This window comes from Rhinolophus sinicus, chromosome 4 (assembly GCF_057876585.1).
Source record: "Rhinolophus sinicus isolate RSI-liver-muscle chromosome 4, RSI-T2T, whole genome shotgun sequence".
Classification (NCBI taxonomy): domain Eukaryota; kingdom Metazoa; phylum Chordata; class Mammalia; order Chiroptera; family Rhinolophidae; genus Rhinolophus; species Rhinolophus sinicus.
Window position 1 is genome coordinate 30,356,052 of NC_142504.1, and position 21,136 is coordinate 30,377,187.

General features: G+C 35.2%; 1 protein-coding gene and 1 long non-coding RNA gene across 2 annotated transcripts in view; one reads left to right on the forward strand and one right to left on the reverse strand.

Annotated features, from left to right (window-relative positions):
- LOC141573201 (uncharacterized) lies at positions 1-7,796 on the reverse strand. The gene is made up of 3 exons (XR_012498877.2): positions 7,661-7,796; positions 4,427-4,565; positions 1-188 (listed from the first exon to the last, which is right to left on the reverse strand). It is a non-coding gene; the product is annotated as an uncharacterized LOC141573201 (long non-coding RNA).
- Positions 7,699-21,136, forward strand: part of SEM1 (SEM1 26S proteasome subunit) — a 21,651-nt gene continuing 8,213 nt past the window's right edge. The window contains exon 1 of the mRNA XM_019729759.3: positions 7,699-7,901. Coding sequence (XP_019585318.1) covers positions 7,826-7,901 — 76 coding nt within the window. The 5' untranslated portion in view covers positions 7,699-7,825. The remainder of the gene's footprint in view (positions 7,902-21,136) is intronic.

The following is a 21,136-nucleotide window of genomic DNA, read 5'->3' on the forward strand; positions in this document are numbered from 1 at the left end:
TTTTTATTATTTAAAATGATTTATGAAGCTAGAACGCCCAACTTTTATTTCTGTGTTAAAATTTAAGAATTAAAAACCATTAACAAACAGAATTTGCAGTTCAGATAGCAGTCACTGAATGTGAAAAGAGTTCTTAAAACGTTCCTCTTCAGAGCCCTTCTTGTTCCCATAGAAACCGATGTGAGATTCTGGAAAACAAGGTAAGTTCTAAAATAATCACCATTATAAATACCCATTATATAAATGTAAATACAGGCAATTGAAATGATTTAGATGATTTTGAAATTGCATATCATTTCCCAAACCATAATGATTCCTTCAGAGTGGTTCCTGTCTGTCATATAAATACAGCATTTACAAAATTTTTTAAATTCTTATGATTTACTTGTGAGACCATAATCGCCTTTTCAAACAAGTCCTACACATGCAAATATCGATTTTTGTACATGTATTTGGGCTTTTACTTCATGGTAGATTAAGTACTTATCATTATTAGCATTTGGATTTTATATAACTGTTTATTCATTATTAATTGCTCTAGAATGAGATCTAGATATTTTAGAGAGTTATTTTACAATTACGATTTTTCACATTTCTACTTGCCCAAGCATTTTGTCTTGATAAAAGAGGCAAGAAATCTTCTTTTATTGGGTTTGTAATTCTTCTCAAAGTCCAGAATCAGTCATTGAAAATAGAATACTCATACTAATTAACGATGTGAGTTGTTCACAAAGATATATCCCTCTAAGAAGAGCTAAGCCTCCTAATGTTTAAGGAGCAACATTTCAGAAGAAAAGTTCCGATAGTGAAAAGGAAACATTTGAATTTAGTATGGCTGTTGAAGGAATTCTGGACATGCCACCCCAAAATATGCCGCTTTCGTATAGTGTTTATTTTGAGCTGAAGGCACTTGAAAACAACAGACGCAGGGAGAGGTTTTTCTCTGAACTCCCCTTACCTGCCTAAAGAGAGCCCCCCAAAAAACTCAGTTGTCATAAATCTCCTCCTGGGGCCTGACTCATCACAGAGGAATAGACTAAAAGTCGACTCCACATCCAGACAAATTTTGCTACAAATCATCATATCTCCCATCTCTTCTTCTAATGGTCCAATCATCTTTCCTAAAAATCATTTACTCTCCCCTAAATTGCCTATATTCCTGCCCTTATCAAGACAGTATATAATCTCTCAAATCTCACTGCGTTTTTGGGTATTCACTTTTTTTTTTTCTGTGATGCCTCAGTGTGCATATTAAAAAATTAATAAATTTGTTTACCTTTTCTCCTATTAATCCAGCTGTTGTTAATTTATTTTACTGACCCAGCTATTGAACCTAGGAGAGTGGAGGGAAAGGTTTTCCTCCCTTACACAGTTAAAGGAGCCACAATAAGTGATAGACCAGTCACACAGTATTATTAGCTGGATCAATTTTCAGATGCAAAGCTATTTTCTCTTACTTCCATTTCATCTAAACGCTTGCTGCTTAATATGTGCTCTCCAGACCATGAACACTGACAGCACCTGGGAGCTTGTTAAAAATGTAGAACTTCAGGCCCTAGGTAGACCAACTGAATCAGAATCTGCATTTTAACAAGATTGCCAGAGATTTAAATGCACATTAAAGTTTAGAAACATGGTCAGTCCCAAATGTTTGCTCCAGAAAAATTTTAGAAGCTTTATTCCAGGTGGCCTGGTGGAAGCTAAAGAACTACTAGGATGTGAACTCAGAGGGGAGGAAACTTGTCTGTGTGGCATCTACGCAGCATGTACTTCAGAGCAGAATCCATAAACAATGTCAAATCATTGTGAGAAAAGAGAATGGAAAATAACTCTTTATTTCAAAAGTGACATTTTCAAGTTTTATGTTTTTAAAAGAAAATGTTCTTTTATTTTATTCTACCCCCTCCCCATAAGTCAAATCTTAAACACATATCACACACAAAAATCAACTTAAAAGGGATTAAAAATTTAAATGTAAGACCTGAAGCTATAAAACTCGAAGAAAACATAGGGAAGAACTTCATAACATTGGTCTAGGAAATGATTTCTTGGACATGACACCAAAAGCACAAGCAACAAAAACAAAAATAGGCAAGTGAAACTACATCAAACTGAAAAATTCTGCACAGCAAAATAATCAACAGGGTAAAAAGGTAACATAGAATGGAAAAAAAAATATGTGCAAACTATATATAACTGGTAAGGGGTTAATTTCCACAATGTGTAAGGAACTCCTACAACTCAACAGCAACAAAACAAAAACAAATAACCCAATAAAAAATGCACAAAGGACCTGAATAGATATATCTCCAAAGAAGACATACAAATGGCCAACAGGTATGTGACGATACTAGCCATCATGAATCATCAGGGAAATGCAAGTCAAAACTACAAGGTATCACTTTACATTTGTCAAGATGGCTATTATCAAAAAACAAACAAAAACCAAAAATCCCAAAAGGTAACATGTACTGGCAAGGATGTGGAGAAATTGTAATCCTTATATACTGTTGGTGGGAATGTAAAATAGTATGAAGGTTTCTCAAAAAATTACTGTAAAAAAGTTATGAAGATTTCTCAAATAATTACAACTAGAACTACTATACGATCTAGCAAATCCACTTCTGGGCATTTATCTGAAAGAAATGAAATCAGGATTTCCAAAAGATACCTGCACTCCTATGTATATTGCATCACCACTCACAATAGCAAAGATTGGCAAACAACCTAAACGTCCACTGACAAATGGATGGACAAAGAAAACATGGAGTATACATATAACGGAATATTATTCAGCTTTTAAAAATTAGAAAATTCTGTCATATTCGACAACATGGATGCACCTGGAGGACATTATCCTAAGTAAAATGAACCAGTTACAGAAGGACAAATACTGCATGATTCCACTTACATGAGGTATCTAAAATAGTTAAACTCATAAAAACAGAGAATAGAATGGTGGTTGACAGGGGCTAGAGGGGAGAGGAAAATGAGGAGTTGCTGTTCAGTGGGTATAAAGTTTCAGTTATACAAAATGAGTAAGTTCTAGAGATCTGCTGTACAACATCATGCTTGACAATACCGTATTGTACATTTAAAAATGTGTTAAGAAGATACACATATGTTAAGCATTCCTACCACAATCAAAAAAACCCTATCAATACAAAACAAAACATAGATCAGAGTAGGGTTTACAGCTAACTAGCTCCAGAGTGCCTTCATAATTATAGTCCACTTTTGTTCAAGACCTTCAAGAACAGTTTCTGAAAGTGAATAAATTTTAAAGGCCCAGGAAGAATCAAAATTTGAACAGGGAGCTATGGTTTTATATGAAATAAGTGATTTTCTATAAGACATATCCCAATCTCAATCTACTTTCTGATATCTCATCTTTTCTCTACTTTATTTCTACTGCTGCAAATTGCATATAGTTTGGTTTGCCCCACCCTTTTAAATTTCCATTTTCTCCTAATGGAGTTACACTTGCATTTATTACAAATGTATGCAAAATTTTGATGATGGTGTTGGGAGCTGCCTAAATATTGTGACCTGGTGCTTTACGGATTTTATCTGATCCAGGACCTGCCCATTGGAGACTCAGAGAGAAGCTGCAGCAAATGGTTATGTTCTGGAGGTTAGAAAAGGCAGATAAAAAGATAGTCACAGCACAGAAGAAGTTCAGTACTTCTTGATGACAAGCATGGATGCTATTGGAAATAAGCTTTTCTTGTAGCCTTGAGGAGTGGGAATCAGCATTATCATTTTCTTTTCTACTTAAAATTATTACTATGTATTGTCTATTTACCATACGCCAGGTATCCTTCTGAGTGTTTTACATGAAATACCGTGTTTCCTCAAAAATAAGACCTAGCCAGACCATCAGCTCTAATGAATCTTTTGGAGAAACAATTAATATAAGACCCTGTATTATATTATATTATATTATATTATATTATATTATATTATATTATATTATATTATTAATTATATTATATTGTTAGACCCGGTCTTATATTAAAATAAGTATAATTAGTATAAGACCGGGTCTTATACTAATTTTTGCTGTAAAAGACACATTAGAGCTGATGGTCTGGCTATGTCTTATTTTCAGGGAAACATGGTAGCTCTTTTAATCCTTACAACAACCTCATGGGGAAGGTAACTTATTACTACCACTTCTAAGATAGGTAAACCAAGGCCCAAGAGGAAAAGTAATTTTATAGAGCCCCTCAGCTGCTAAGTAGCAGAACCTGATTTGAACTCCGATAGAGTGACTCCGGAGCCAAGGTTTTATTTTTTTTAGCTTCAGTTGTACAAAACAATGTAATAATTAGACATTTACACCCCTCACAAAGTGATAACCACCTCCCCCAATCTACTACCCCTCTGACATCATAGATAGCTGTTATAATTCCATTGACTATACCTGAAAGGACATCATAGGTGAGCCTTCTCAGTCTTTCATGGCTGGCTAGTTGTATCCTTCTGAAGTCAAAATGAAGAAGCCTTTGTAATTGGTCCTTTCTCCAGATATCAGCCACTTAACAGCCCCTCGCCATTTCTTCCTGGATAGGTATAGATACAGAGGGGTCAATCTAATATAATCCATCCTGCTTAGTTACTGAATGGTCATTCCATAGCAAACTTAAGGATTTAGATATTTGTGATGTAACTAATACCATGTGGATCCCAAATGGAATTTTTAGGGAAAAAAAAAAAAAGAAGATTTGCTTGAGACAAATGGAATCATCTACTATAAAGTTTGCTACTAACTTGATTTCCTGTGAAGTTAAATATAATCAACCAATTACAGACCTGATACAGGTAAAGGCATAGTTTTGACCACAATGCTTCTCCCTAGAGTTGTGGAGCATTTCCTAGCGATAGGAAGTCAACCCCAGGTTTGATTTTCTTGTTTATACCTTTTTGCCCTTTGCACTTCTGTCTACATGTATGTATTTTTGACATTTTCCTACATGTGTATGTTAGAAAGAAATGATTCTGGGGATTTCTGTGAACTGTCTGGCTTTCCACACAATGGGATGGTTTGTTTTCTACCTTTAAGAAAGCCCTTAGAATATAATAGTTCTACCACTTAGCACAGTGACTTTGGCCACATTACAACCTCTCTGTGCCTCAGTTTACTCAAGTATAAAAGAGATTTAAATTGTAAGTACTCCTTTAATAGGGATGTGGTAAGGATTCAATAAATAAATACACAGAAAGGGCTTGGCATAATGCCTGATGCAAAGTCAACACTAAATACATGTTTGCTACTATTGTTTATATTATTATTATTAACTTGTGGAGGAACTGCCTTCCTTGCAAAGTATCACTAAGATATGATCTAGGAAACAAAACCCACATTTAGAGACTTTTAGGGTTGGTATGGAAGATCTGAGATATTTTAAAATTTACATCCCATATTTAATAATAATTAACATATATTGATCACTTATTACATACCAGGTATAAACTATGCATGATATAATCATTTCATTTAATCGTCACTATAATTCTGCAAGTAACGAAAATGTACTTCAGAGAAATGAAGTAATTTGCCTAAATTCCGTTTAGTAGGACTTGAGCATGGATTTCTATCCTGGTGCATCAAATATGTATTTTTATATCCTTAATTTAGCTAATCAATAATGCCTCTTACACTTTAATAGCTATCATTTTCTAGAGTTTTCCCCTGTGCCCTATTAAAATGAGAAGTTGCTCATTGCGCTATGTGCCATGATGACTAAAAGGAGCGGTCATTTCAGTGGTTCCAGAATTCTGAATTTAATAAATCAGTAAAATGAAAACAAAAAAATAAAGTGGAGGGTTTAACATAGGTTGTTTCTTCTCTTCATTATTCCTTTAAATTGTATACATTCAGTTTTAAGGAGAAAAAGGGAAAAATCACTATGTTGCTGCTGCGTATTTTTTGTTTGTTTGTTTGTTTGTTTGTTTGTTTTTTTGCTAAGAGTTGATACAAATGTCATATGTCAGATAAATAATAGGTGCAGGAACTAGAATTTGGGATTCCTGACTCCTTGGCCATTTGTTCAATAACATTTTTAAAATTAAGATATACTTCACATAAAATTCCCATTTTGAGGTGTATACTTACTTCAGTGGTGCTTAGTATAGTCACTGTTTTACAGCCATCATCACTGTCAATATCAGAATAGTTTTATCACCTCAAAAAGAAACCCCAGAACTATTAGCAGTGAATCCCAAATACCCCCGTTTCCTCCATCTTTCTGTCTCTATAAATTTATCCTTGGGTAAATCTTTTATCTTTGCACAAAATGGCTATCTCAGATCTGCGATTTGCTTTTTTATTCTTTGCTGCCTAAATCAAACTGCCTGCCCAAAGCTTCAATTTGGTGTGTGGTTCCCAGTGGTATATGTATGATAGCCAGCATGACAGAGCGTATGAAACTCTAAGGATCTCATCAAGGTTAACAAATACTTGCCATACAAATGGACTTTAATATGAAGAAATATACTACATACTTTCTGCATTTCTAGTCTATATTTACTTCCAATTTTAGATTTTCCTCATCTTTTCTTTCATTAATTTGGTATTTATGTAACATGCCAAATTACATATATTTTGAACTTAATTTGAAGACTGCTAATATTTTCAGTAATCAAATCAAAACAGTATTATAAGGCCATCTTATTTTTCTAAAACTTACATCTAATTGTAGGTTCCCAAATTCTGGTCCAAATTTGTGCTCTATTTAGTTGCTCCATTCCCTGTATACCCACACTATTGATTCATTTCTCATATAATTTTATTTTAAAATAGAGATTCAAATGTATTATTGTGTGATTGTGATTTTTCTGTTTATATATCTCTGAGTGGACTATGAGCTCCTTGATTGGAAGGAACTTGTCTAGAACTTTTTCCAGCACAGTGCCAGCCCGGTACATGGTATAAACTAATATCGTTAAAAAAAGGGATTTAAATACATAAACACATGTATCAAAATTTACAATTAATTATATAATATTCATCTATTATATTATATATATTTAACAGTTTTATAGTTTACAACTACATTCAAAATGGTATTCAATAGGATTTTAAAAATTCAAAATGATACATTTTGAACACCATAAAATATTATATATTAATATATTGAGTTTTACATGGTGTTATTTTATAACCCGTAAAATAGTTATTAAACACACACACACACACACACACACACAATTTAATAGGGTATTCACCACAGAGCAATTGTAAGATGGAGGAACACTGAATAATGGAAGAATTTGGAGATTAAAGTCAGGCAAACAAATCTGCATTTGGAGTATCTAGCACTACCTAAGTGGCTATTTCCGAATCTGAATTTTTGTGTCATATGGACATATTTAATACCATGCTTAGGGAATTGGTGTAAGGATGGAGCTAATCTATGTTAAGGGCTTGGCATTTAGCAGGCCTGTAATGAATCTTAGCAGACACCTCATCTCTCAGCAGTAAACTAAGTAAAGGTTTTGACTTTTCTACACATTATGAGTCTTTTCCAGCCAGGGAAAGGTACGCTGATATCAAGTTTGTCGATTCAGAGACTCTGGAGTAGACGGTAGAGGCACAAAATAAGCAATCTTTCTAACTCTACACAATTGCTAAACCTGCAGGAAGCGCTCGACGGACCTCCGATATCCCAGCATTCCCAGCGCCGTTTCCCTTGCTCCTCTTCCGCATCTCTATGGTAAAGCCGGCCTCGGAGGCGGCAGCGCTGGTGGCGGCTGCGGGGAGGAAGAGTGGGGCCTCCAACTTTCCTGCTGGCCTGAGAGGTTTTGGGCGCAGAGGGTTGCAATGTCAGAGAAAAAGCAGCCGGTAGATTTGGGTCTCCTGGAGGAGGACGACGAGTTCGAGGAGTTCCCTGCGGAAGGTAACTGGCTGGGCCCCGGTCTCTGGGCCGCGCGGACGGTGACTCAGGCCTTGGGCTGGAGGAGGTGCGGGGGTCAGGCCCCGGTCGGAAGGCGCCCGCGGGAAGCCGAGCCCCCCGTCGCCGGCTCTGGAGGCTCTGCACGCGCAACCCTCCGTGCGACCGGCTTGGGGTTCTGAGTGTCACGGTGGGGCTCGGCGATGAGGCTGAATGCCTCTGCTTCCTCGTGGGGAGGAGCCACGGTGACGGGACCGTCCGGGTGTCCCGGGTGGTTGGTCCTCTTGCTCTTCAGCCGGGTTACCCGCCACCTCGTTCATGTCTACATAACCCCCTTCCCCTTTATTTTCTATTGGTTTAGCTGCCTGCCTTTGCCGTTAAACCTTCCATACTAAGTTGTTCCTGATTAGGCCAGTGCTGCTTACTTCTGGCACTTTACAAATGAAGCCTTTGAAGTAGGATGGGAGGATCAGGTGTTGGTGCTTAATATATGTTATTGTTTCACTCTTGTTCCTCACTCATTTTTGATCACTTAACTTCGAACTAACATAAATTGAATATTTTTATTAGCTTCGTGGCTACCAAGAGGAAATAACTCATTTTCACAAATCTAGCAAGTTGGTACCAGTATTACTGTTTTTCAGATGAAGCAATTGAAACTTGCCAGTTGTCACATAACTGGCCAGAAATGATGGGCCACTGGCCCAATTGACACCAGAGTTCTTAAACTCTTTAGCTTACTGATTCTGTTTATTTGTTAGAGCGTTGTGGCTAGTTAAGTTTTCAGAATTACTTGCTTTATTGGCTAAACGTAGAGTAAATAGTATTTATCATAAGCAAAGAGATTACTATAGGGTAGTCTTTCTGAAGGTGGTAGGAAGAGAATTGTGGTTAACAGTGTGCAAGTTTGTTACATTAAGCAATTACTGCTTCACTAAAATGGTCCTCAGCTGTACCTATCATGATTCTATTGTGCATAAAACCATAGAGCTTTGTATTTGTAGTGTACTCTTACTATTTATTTTTTTAAATGGAAGTAGACATTAGTGTGCATACTACACAAACTCATAAACTAACCCAAAGCACATTTCTTTCCATTTCTGGGATTCATTATTTATTGTGGGGATTGCTTTTTTTGTTTTGGTAGTAGATTTTTCTGTTAAGACATGTTTTCTTTACCTCACTTTCAAGTTGGTTCATCATTCTCCGACACTGAGCTATACAGTAGAAAGCTGGCCTATGGAGAGCAGGATCTACTTCTTACTGAAAGGAAATTTCATGTTTCAAATAGTATTTGTTTACTGTTTATCTTATACAAGGTACAATGTTAGGCACTTCATTTACATTATATAGTCCAGCTATCACCACAACCCTGAGGAAACTGAGGTTTGGAGATTTAAAAAGCTTGCCACTAAGTGGTTAAGCCAGGATCTGAAAGGTCTGTCCTGAGTCTCCAAACCAAGCTTACCCCTAAGATTTAGCAAAGTGCCTGGCAATAAATGTAGGTGGTCAATAAATGCTTGTTGAATAAATGAATCTGTATTTAAAATAAGTAGTTGAGAATTGAGTGTTTAAAAAGGATCGAGAGATAACGGTGTACCTGATGATAACATGATTTTTCTCAGCAGCTTGCATCGTAACAGCTTTTGCAGAATATGTAGTTTGTTCTTGTTCTAAGTTCATGCTGTGAGCAGCAATTTGTGCAAAATGTTGGCAGTTATATAGTAAAAAAAAAAAAAAATCCCATTAAAGCTAAAGGAAAAGCAAAGAATATTTTTTGTGAAGACAAAGGCCTCTCACAACAGACTGATTTATTAGCATTAAGTAACTCACCATTTATTAGTCACCTTACAGGATATTTGTTGCTTTCAGGTTTGAATTTGTAGAGCCTACTTCATTCAGGAAACTTTCCATTTAGAATGAGAAATAACATTTGAAATGCCTTTGTTTCAGGTTTGGTTCAGGTTTCTGTATTTTTCAGGTTTGGTTTACAATTCAAACAGTTTTTCCTTTCATGTTAATTTGAAATAGATTTTGATGGATACAAAATTAGCTCGTGAGGTGAAGCCAATCAATATTTACTAATAAAAACTGCTCTGATAAATAACAAAACTAAAAGAAAAAACTTGGAAAAATATCACAAAGAATCATTTCTCTTTTGAAATGGTTCATCTCTTACTTTTTTGGGCCTAGTCATGGTTTAGTCTCCTTGCTACTCAAAGTGTTATCTATGGATCAGCAGTTTTACTGTTACCTGGGAGGTCTTTAAACGCAGGGTCTCAGCCTGGACCTACTGACTCAGTTTGGACTTGACCAAGATTCCTAAAGATGCGTAAGTACATTAAATTTAGAGAAGCACTACTTTAAAACTGTGGCCTTTTTTGAATCTTTTGGTATTTGAGTTTTCAGTTATTAACTCCCTGAATTACTTTCCAAGTTCTTTTATTTGAAAATTCTTGTGATTGCCTGACAGAATCACTGATGGAATCACAAATAGATACAACTTTAAAATTGTCTGTAATCATTTTTTCAATCTATGGGAGGTCTTACTTTCAAAGGCCTTGTTGGGTCTCTGTGCTCCAGAAACAGGACACTGTCCAGGGTAGTTTGCAGTTAAGAGCCTACTATATGAAAGCCTTCACTGAAATTAATGTGTCCCTGATTTGAATAAAGGATTGTCTATCTTTTGGGAGGGTTGCTACATCTCATCCCAGATAAGAACTTGTTTGGTACAGTGTCAATTTAGTCATTTTAAGGAAGAGGAATTTCTGTTTTAAAAAGGAAGCTCAGATAATGTGTTTTCATAGAGGCCTCATTGTTGGTTTTTTTTTCTGACTATTCTTCATTGTGAGTTATAAGGTGGGGTGATTCTCTGAAAGTACAAAGGAACAAATGCTTCTCACCCCCCACCCCATTATTTGCTCTGGGTCTGGGTTACATTGGCAAGTTCCTCACAGTTCTAATTGGTGAGTTGTAATCTACTGGTCATTAAACAGTTACTGTTAAAAATCATTTTTAGGGTCTTCGTGAAATGCCTTCTGCAACTTCTTGACTAAACTGATTGAGAATAGGCTTCATTAGGAAGACATTCAACGTTCTGGGCATGATTGGCTATAATTTTGGAGGCATTGGCGTGGTTAGAATTTTAGAACTAGAAAGCAACTTGAAGTCTAGAGAAGATAGAGTTTGTCAAGATTATACAGCTAGGTTGGTAGTAGTAGAGTGGGGTCTAAAACTGAAATAAGTTAATTTATTTGAAACTTCAAACAGTTTTTCATATCAAACTGATAATTGAAAGGGTATTAAAATATTTTCATTAATCTCCTCTGACAAGAGGTGGGTGAGAAGAAAAGTGAGAAGAAAAAGTGGGCTTTTAGATTCTTTTATTTTCTTTTTCCTGTGCCAAAATTGAGTTTTGTTTTTTTTTGAGGGAAAAGCTTTTTTAGAATATTTAAAATGAAACTGAATTTGCCTCCAGAAGCAATGATATTTACAAGAGAATACTATTATACTAAGTATTCTGTAATTTTTCTTTAACCAGTGAAACTGCTATATTTGAAGAATTCAAGAGCAGTATACCACTCATCTCCCAACCCTCACTGAGAAATTCCTGGGTAAGACACTGTTATTGATGGGAATACGACTGTGGTGGTCCCCCCGTGCTGCCAGCATTCTGGACTAACTGAGGCACGCTCACCTGTGCCTAACAAAGTAGGACATCTCATGGTGATTTTTAACCAGGGGAGTATTTTAGGATGTCATATTCACTTTATAGGTAGGAATGTGAAATAACTACCAGCATTTAGTGGGTAGAGGTCAAGGATTTTAAGTGCCTGCTGCACATAGACCAGTCCTGCACAGGGAAGAATTGTCCTATGAAAAATGCCACTGAGAAATATTTACTTGAACATTGGATGCTAACTGGACTAAACCATCAGCAGAAGGCTTCCTTGGAATCTTAAATATAGAAGGTAGAAACAACTAATATTGACTATGTTAGATACTACACTAATCAAAATATTTACCAAGTACCAAAAGGCGCTTTGCTATTTTCAGTTATAAATGTAATATAGTGGGCACATAAATAATGCCATCACACATTTAAATTAGTTCATGGTGGTAGCTAGAAATGAAGAATTCATGTTACTACAAATTTTTAAGAGAAAAGTGAGTGGCAAAGTACCTACTGAATGTACTTTCATGGTAATCATATGCTGTAGGGAATAGTCTTACATCTTTTTGTATGTATGTGTTTGTGCTTATTATAAGACAAACTCTTAGAAGAATTTGCCAGATCAAATTCTTGGCAGGTGCATTTTTACTTTTTTAATATAATGTTTTACTTTGAAACAATTGCAAATTTACAGAGAAATTGAAAATACAGACAACCTTTTTTCCCTGAACTGTTTGCGAGTAAATTGTTAGTCTGATGCCCATTACCCCTGAATATGTTAATGTGTATTTCCTACAAAGACATAACCACAGTACAAACATCAAAATTGGAAATTAACACACTAATGCATTACTATCATCTAATCCATAAATCTCAGGTGTCTCCAGTTGTTCCAATAACGTCTTAATTTAGAATCATGGATTACTACATTGAGTTGTCATGTCCCTTTAATCTTTTTCAGTCTAGTGCAGTTCTCAGTTTGTCTTTGACTTTTGTGATTTTGACTTCTGAAGATCGTAGGCCGGTTATTTTGTACAGGGTTCCTCAACTTTGATTTGTCTCATGTCTCCATGTGATTAGATTCAGGCTCTGCACTTGGCAGGAATATCAGTCGTGATGTTGTGTTCTCCTTGCATTCTGTCAGGTGGAGCATGATTCTCATTTGTTCCCTTCCTGATGATGCTCACATTAAGGTCGTGTCTGAGAGACTTTTCCATTGTTTGATTACTTGTTTTCCCTTCATAAGTAATGGGTCTTCTGTGAGGAGGGACTTTGAAGCTATTTAAATTTAGTATTCCATTCATCGCCACACTTTCAATTTATTCGTTTGCTTATTTATATCACTATAGACTCAAGGCTTCTCATTCAGTGGGTTATAATTTATTGCTGTTATTAAATACTTTGATTCTCATATTGTCGCATATTTAAACATTGGAACCCCTTCAGGTTGTCTTCTGTGACCTTCTGACATGTCACCGTCTTTCTCTGTGCATTTCCTAACATTCTGGCACAAGAAGGTATTCCAAGCTAATCTTGTACATTTCCTGTTCCAGTCCTGTAATCAGCCACTTCTCCGGGGTGTGTTGCTTTTAGTGTAGAATTGTATTTGGAATGCAAGATCTTAACTGCAGTTGTTCTAATGCGTTTGGGACCATCTCAGTGGAAGGTACTAGGAAATATACTGATGTGTGTATACATGTGTATACTTTGCACCTATATATCTGTGCACTTGTATAAAATCATGAGTTCACGCAGCTGTCTCCAATTACAGTTCAACACCACAGGGTTTATTCTAGTTTTTTTCTCTTTCCATATTTATAATTTCTTTGCCCAACAGTGAGAAACCTGTTACATTACAAATATATTGTCTGACTGGTCATCCAATCTTTGTTGCCCCCGCCACCCACAGATGCCCTCCTTATCCCACTTGGGATTCACCATTCTATGCCAGGCCACCCTCTTCCCTTCTCACTCCAGTATTGAATGACTTCTTCACCCTGTCCAGGCTCTGACACACCAACCACACAATGTTCCCCTCCACAGGAATACCCTTGTAGCTCTGCTTGGGCTCTGACACCTCATTGGGACCAGCTGCATTTTGAAATTTTGACCTATATTTTCAAATTGCCTTTGAGAATGGTTACATCAATTAACAGTCTCATCTATAATTCACCTTTTCCCTTGTAAGTTTGCCTTACATTTCATATTGAACATATTAAACATTAAAGGTTGCCTTTAATATTTCATATTAAACATTTTACTCATTGTGAACATGATAGATGAAACATATTGCATCATTTTAATTTGGATTGATTTGAGTAAGATTGACCATTGTTTTTCCTTGACCTGTTACCTTCTTAATTCTCAGATTCTTTATATATAATTTATGAATAGTAATTAGAGTCATGTAAGGATGACATGATTATATTAGTCTGCTTGACCTGCTATAACAAAATACTGAATGGCTTATACAACAGAAATTCATTTTCTCACAGTTTTGGAGTCTGGAAAGTCCAAGATCAAGGTGTTAGCCAATTCATTTCCTGGTGAGGGCTCTTTTCCTGGCTTGCAGACTATTGCCTTCTCACTATGTCTTTATAAGGTGGAGAAGAGCGAGCAAGCTCTCTGGTGTCTTTTCCTATAATGGCACTAATAATCCCATCACGAGGACTCCACCCTCATGACCTCATACCTTCTAAAGTCTCTGCCTTCAAATACCATCACGTTGGAGGTTAGGGCTTCGATATAAGAATTTGGGGGTCTGGGGGACACAGACATTCAGTCCATAATGATACATATAAAGTGTATAGCATAGAGTTTGGCATAAAGTTGGTATTCAGTGAACATTAATTCCCTTTCTTTTCTCCCCCTAATCTATTTAGGCATTTGGATTTTGGATGATGTTTGGTATTTTGTTTATTAGAATTTGAAATATTTTTGACAAATACTTTATTTGCAATTTTAGGTATATCCAAAATTAAACATGTTGAATTTGTGGGTTATTTGATAATTTATTTTCTAGTATTAAAAACTGTTAAATTAAAAAATATTGCCAAAATTCTTTTCCAAAAATACTTTAAAAATAGTGTGGTTATTCATATAATATGAAAATTCATAAAACAATAGCATACATTGTTTAAGTATGCATACAGGTGTATAAGAGGTATAAAAAATAAAATGGAGTGAAAAAAACCCTAAATCAAGGTATTGGAGCTTGGGAGGGGTAGTGAGTGATGTGATTCAGGATATTATATGGAAAAACTACTTTGAAAAACTATTTGATTCGCTATTTCACTGATTCTGTGGAATGAACAAGCAATAAGCATCATGACCTAAATAGTGTAACTACTCAGTTGTTAAACATTACTCATTGAAAGATGTGACGAGCTGTGAAAACATTGAGGGGAAAATAAGTTTCAAAAACTATACTTACACTCTTCTTTTGAAGTAGTGAAAATTTACCAAATAACTTTTTTTTTTCAGTTTTGTGTTCTGTTGTGTATGTAATACTTGGTAAAAGTGGTATTGTTGTCTTTATTCTGGAACATGTTGCTCTTCTTACCTCCTTCACCTCTCAAGTTCCCTTGCAGTGATGAGCACATAATAAATGATGTATTCATTTGATATATATTTGCTGAGTGCTTCCTAGAAATCTGGTACTGAATGGTAAGGAGGGAATGATATTGACTGCTATTTATCAGTAGTAAGTGCTTTATATATGTAGTCTCACGTAATCCTCATAGCAGCCTTATGATGGTTTTGTACTAGGGGCTCAGGAAAATGAAATAACTTCTCAAGGTCACAGTTAACTAGAGGCTGCACTGAGCCAAATTTGACTCCTTACGTAGATATTTCTCTGTGAACTTGGTGATACAAATGTTAGGAGGGATGGATCAGTGGTTTTCATACCAAGCTTAAGCTTTTTAGTATTTTGCAGGTACTTATTCTGAGAGGTGGGATTCCAAGTCCTTCCCTTCCTACCCCCAGTTAAACCAGAGCAACTTTACTTTGTCTTCATCTGTTGGGTTTCTGGGTAAGATTTCATTTGGTTTTCTCCCAATTACTGCTGGTGGGGGGTGGGGGAATTAATCCCAATAGTAAAGTGCAACAGCAGTTGAAAAGAAGGGGAATTATTTTCATTTGGGTACAATGTGAGATAAAAGCATTTGAACAGAGCTTTTAAAAGACAAAAGTGTAGGATAGGGGTTTCCCAACGAAGGGAGAAGGAGTAGATGCTTGGAGGTGGAAAATCAGTATAATTTGGCTGTGAAACAGTGGTTACAAAATGTAGGTAGTTTGGGGCCCAATCATGGAAAGCTTTAAGCCAAATGACCAGTTTGGACTCTATCCTTAGGTAGATGAGACAAGGGTTTTTTGTTTGTTTGATTGATATATGTGAGTTTCCTTTAGTAGGCAGTTTAGGAAAAATTAACCCAGCAGAATTAATTTGAAAGGATAGAAAGAGACAGAGTCAAGGAAGATGATAGCAAATTGCTGAAATAGCTTAGGTGAGGACTAAAGGCCTGAAATAGGTTATTAGGAAAGAAGTAAAGAGAGTGATGCAAGAGCAACTGTGAGCTTTGGCAACTAGTTTGCTGGGGTGTGGGGAGTAAGAAGAAATCGGGGGTTGTGAGTTTGCACTCATACGCCTGATGGATGACTGACATGGTGGCGGTCACATTGGATGCCCTTGACTCAGTAGTATGGGGGAGCAGAATGAGAGAATTGAAGAGAGTGTAGGGCATGAGGGCTTGGAAGAGATTGGAGACACAATGGCTTTTTGGAATTTCGTAGAATGAAAGCGAAATAAAGGTGCTAATCAATAAAGAGAGCCAGTGTCAACATGACTTTGTAGTGGAACAATTCTGCCAGATTATTTTATATATATTTATAAATATTTATATATATTGACATTAATATATACATATTTATATATTTACATACATTTACATTATGAATATGTATTGATATATGTTTAACTTATTGGTGGAAATAATTATATTTGAATTTTTTTTAATGTAAGAAAAATTATAAATGGTTTTGTAAGTTATTTGGAGCCTCTGTTTCAAACTCTTGGTCACAAATAACTAAAAGCTCACCGTAAGTCTGATAACAGCATCGTTTATGACTTGCTTTTGGTTGTTTGCTCTGAAGTTCCTCACTGACATCTTTGGTCCTTGTTTGGAGAAAATATAGTAGCACAGTGGCGCTATGTGTGCTGGGTACTGACTTCTTAGCCACGGCCTGGAGATATTAGATCTCTAGGGTATAGAGGTTTTGTATCATGATCACCTACGGAAATGAAATTTTATAAAAGAATTTCATCTGTTTTATACAGCGTAAGCAGAAACACATGCACATTTATCTCAGAATGATTAGCCTTAGTGTGGCTTCGTTATGTTCGTGAGCATAAAGCATAATGATGCTGTTTGCAAGCTTTGCTGTTCTCTTACACTCACCTGTAGTGATGAGTGTACAACTTAGAACTGTCTCTTTTATATTTTTCTTCATATAATGTTCTGAATATACAGGCACATTTTTTATTTGAAGAAACTTTGTTAGAGATTAGTTTGTTTATATTCATAGTAGTTTTATAGTTAAGGAAGGAATGAGAATTCGATGCTTCTGGAAATGGGTATAGATTAGAATAGAACATTTGCAACCCTATTTGGTATAAATTGAATTTCCTCCCTACTTTTCTCCAAAGTGGTATACTTCATACTTTTAAGAAATTTTGGAATGTATGTTGGAGGGTGGGGAGAATAAGTAACTTTAAAAACATTAAATTGAGAGAAAACCCTTTTCCTCACTTAACTGTCAAGGTGATAATTAGATGTATTACGTGGGACCCTTTGATAGTACAAATTTTTGAAATATAAAGCTAGTCACAGATGTAATTCTCACTGGCAAATGTGAACAAAGCCAAATTTGGGGTAAAGTCCTAAATTAGAATTGCTAGAAACTTAATGTATTAGGCATCTGTTATTGGTTATTTCCAATTCTGACTTCTTAAAATATGGTAATTTTTTTTTACCAGTACACATCTGGAGGGCCTGCACACTGAAGTAAACACAGCTGTGGTTATTTAAACGATTAATCACAATCCTGACAATGCATTTAGTGTTGAAGATAAAGTGTATACTTTATAAAGTCATCCATATATTGGAGTAAGGCATTAGACATGACTCAGGTATCCTTGTTTGATTTTATTTCTGTCCTTTAAAAAAAACTATTTTGGGGTTTAAGGCTTTAAAAATGAGTGATTAAATAAAATTGCATGGTCATCTGTGTATGTTATAATTGAAAATTAAAACAAGTCAGAGATGAATTGCAAGAGATGTCAGCCAAATCCCAGAGGTTACAACAGTCACAGCTTGTTTATGTTACACATTCACTCAGTAGAGTTTACATTTATTGTAATTTACATATATTATAATATGTACGGTATGAAGGATTTATAAGTTGTAAATAATTTTGTGGACTGTTATACCCAAACTTTTATCACTTAAACTTTTTACATAATACAGTTTAGGACATTTCCAGTTAGTAAAGAAATTCTTTAAAGTTTCTACCTAAAATATAGATTCTGGTTTGTCAGTGTGAACACTTAAGTTTCTAAATGGTGCTCTTATTAAATGATTTAAAATAGTTAAGCTGTAATTCAAAAGGTTACTGATTGTCTCGGATTCTTCCCCTGGAGTGGTTGAAGGAGCGTGTGGCACGTGGACTTCAGTGCATCTTACTCCCAGGATGAGACATTAAGGTTAAAGAGGATATTCAAATTTATGTGATGAATAATGAAGAACTTAATTAACCAGCTTTTCCAGTTTTGTATCTTTGTATACTCAATAGTGTCATAATTACGAAGTACTATATAATGATGCCAAAGAAATACAGAGCGATTGTCATGAGTCTTTTGTGTGTGTTCTTCTACCTAAACTCTTGCTCACAATACTGTTTCCCCCCTTCGGGAGCCAATTTCTTTGTCTTTAGACTTTATTTCTACCTTCTTTTCCTTGCCTTGCCATTAAAATAGCATGAGATGGTTGTAGAAGGAGGGAGAGATAATTTATCCTTACGCTAAATGATCATCAGAATTCAGCTTGGGTAAGTTAAAAATTGTATCAATCTTAACATTAAAAAAAGACACTTCAAACTAGTATCTTATTATGTTAAGGATTTTGACTTTTTGTAGCCTTTTTAGTATTAAGAATTGGAGCTCCTACAAAACAAGTTATTGAAAGTACTATGTTTCTTCCTCTCTGAAGCAATTGGGTAGAAATTAACAAATGTGTTTTTTTAATCTCTCCAAGTTAAAAGAGTTAAAGCTAGCTTGAAGACATTTGAATGATATCAAGTATTAACAATATTGAAGTCAACATTTTGAATCAAGTCTAATTAGATTAAAAGTTCCTGGGGTCCTGTATTTTCACTGTCTTGGAAAGGGTAGGTTTACAAGGTTATAATAGAGACATGTGAAATATGTATTCCTGTTACTTTATTTCAAATTGAATCTTTTGATACATTATCACTTCCTTTTTAGGGACCAGTGCAGATGGAATCTACCTAGTTAACAATTTAGGAAGCTGGTTAATTAGAAGTGGTTCAGGCTGATGTGAGACTTGGTGTTTTAGACCCTCAAAACAGTTCAGTTGTGACTTGAGTTATGTCACCCTCTTTATTCAAGAACATACTTGTATTATCCAATCTTAATGTATTCAGATTATTTTGTGGAACATTAAACTCTGTTAGGTATCTTTATAAAGACTCCTTAATATAGCAGTAAAACAAATATTTAATTTGGCAATTCTATTTCTAGGCTCACCCCAAATAGCATATTGAAAGTCTAGGTTTTAAAGCCATGAAATAATGGTAGAAAAAATTAATAAGTATTTTCTTATAGACAGTCTTCATTCTCTCTCTCTCTCTCTCTCTCTTTCTCTCTCTCTCTCTCTCTCTTTCTTTTTGGTAGTGGTAGTGGTGGTGGTTTTGAAACAGAGGTATGATGTACAGTGATTTCTAAGGCTTTCTCTATCTCCAGAATTGTGTAATTTTAAACAATCGTGAGTCTCAGCCATTTTATAAATACTTGAAGCCAAACCTTGCTACATTGCAGTTTAATGAAATAGTTTTATGTAACTTTGTAAACTGGAAGGCCTTAATGCCAAAACAAAGTAAGAAACAAAAAAGTCCTAAGTTGTCTATTAATGTTATTAGGTAGCTACAGAGCTCTAGGTTATAGTAACTGGAGGGAATATGGAGGAAAAGCATTATAGTCGTCGTTCACTTGCTATAAAAGGGGGATAATGGATTTAGTTCCATTGCAATTTTCAATATACAAGAAATTAAATTTCTATAAAAGATAAATTTGAGATTTGAAGTGCTTTATTCTGTTTTAAAAATTAAAATTCTTTGATTTTTGGTGATTTAGTATTACAGAGATATGTCTGCTGTTTGAAATGAGGCTCCTTTTTAATTCAAAACCTGATCTTAGGCCCATACCCACCTTCACTTAATGCTCCTTTTTTGTATACTTAATACTACAGTTTCTGCCCTGTATTTTTGCCTCATAATAGCTCACTTCTCTCTGACTGTGAGTCTCTGTTATTAGAACAACAAAAAAGAAAGTTTGTATATAATATTATAATGTACATAGTGAACAGTTTATGATTGCTTGCAATGGCAATATAATAGTAACAGTACTATTTTATTCCTATACCCAACGTTTAAATTTGAACGAAATCACTTTTCTAGTCTGTGAAAATGCAGAAATGTCATTCTTTCAGTTTGCCTTTAACTTTGGGAATAGAGGGAAATCCTGAATATAATTTCCTTTTCTTTAATTTCTTAATCTACTCTCACTATAAAATATAGTTAATTTCACAAACAGAATAAAAATTTTCAGTTTGAGCTTTAAAGTACTTCTACAAGAAAGGAGAAAATGTAAGGATACATCTAGCCAGTCAATTTAATTTTGAGATGTAATTAGTACTTGCTCTTAAGTATTACTGTTGTGAGGGACCTCAGAGAATAGTGCAAGATTTGAATTTGGGTAATTGCAATATTCCTTCTTTGAGAAGAGTAATATTAGTAAGAGATAAAAGAAAATTTATGCAGGTAACAGTATTTTTTATTATTGAGAATTTTTATTAGTGAATATACATATATTCACTGCCCTGTACAGTGATTAAAGTTAGGTATACATTTGACTGAGTAACATAGTGGCAGTGACAATAGGGAAGGGGAGACTAACTCTGGAGATACTTGGGAGTTGAAATGGAAAGGACGTAATGAATGATTGATAGTTGCAGAAAGAGTGGCTAAGATGCCTCCCAAGTTTCTGGTTTGGGGGACAAGGTACATGGAGGTAGTACTTTCTTAAATCATGATGAAGATATACATTGCTTTTTAAAAATTTTGTTGATACATAATGTAACGAATAAAATAGCCATATTATGAGCCATTGCTGAACTGCTTTAAATCTATATTTACATTGTATTATAATGTGTATTATAAGAAAAGCCTAAACCATTTAGTTTTGTTATTTAGTTATTTTTCTTTTTCATAA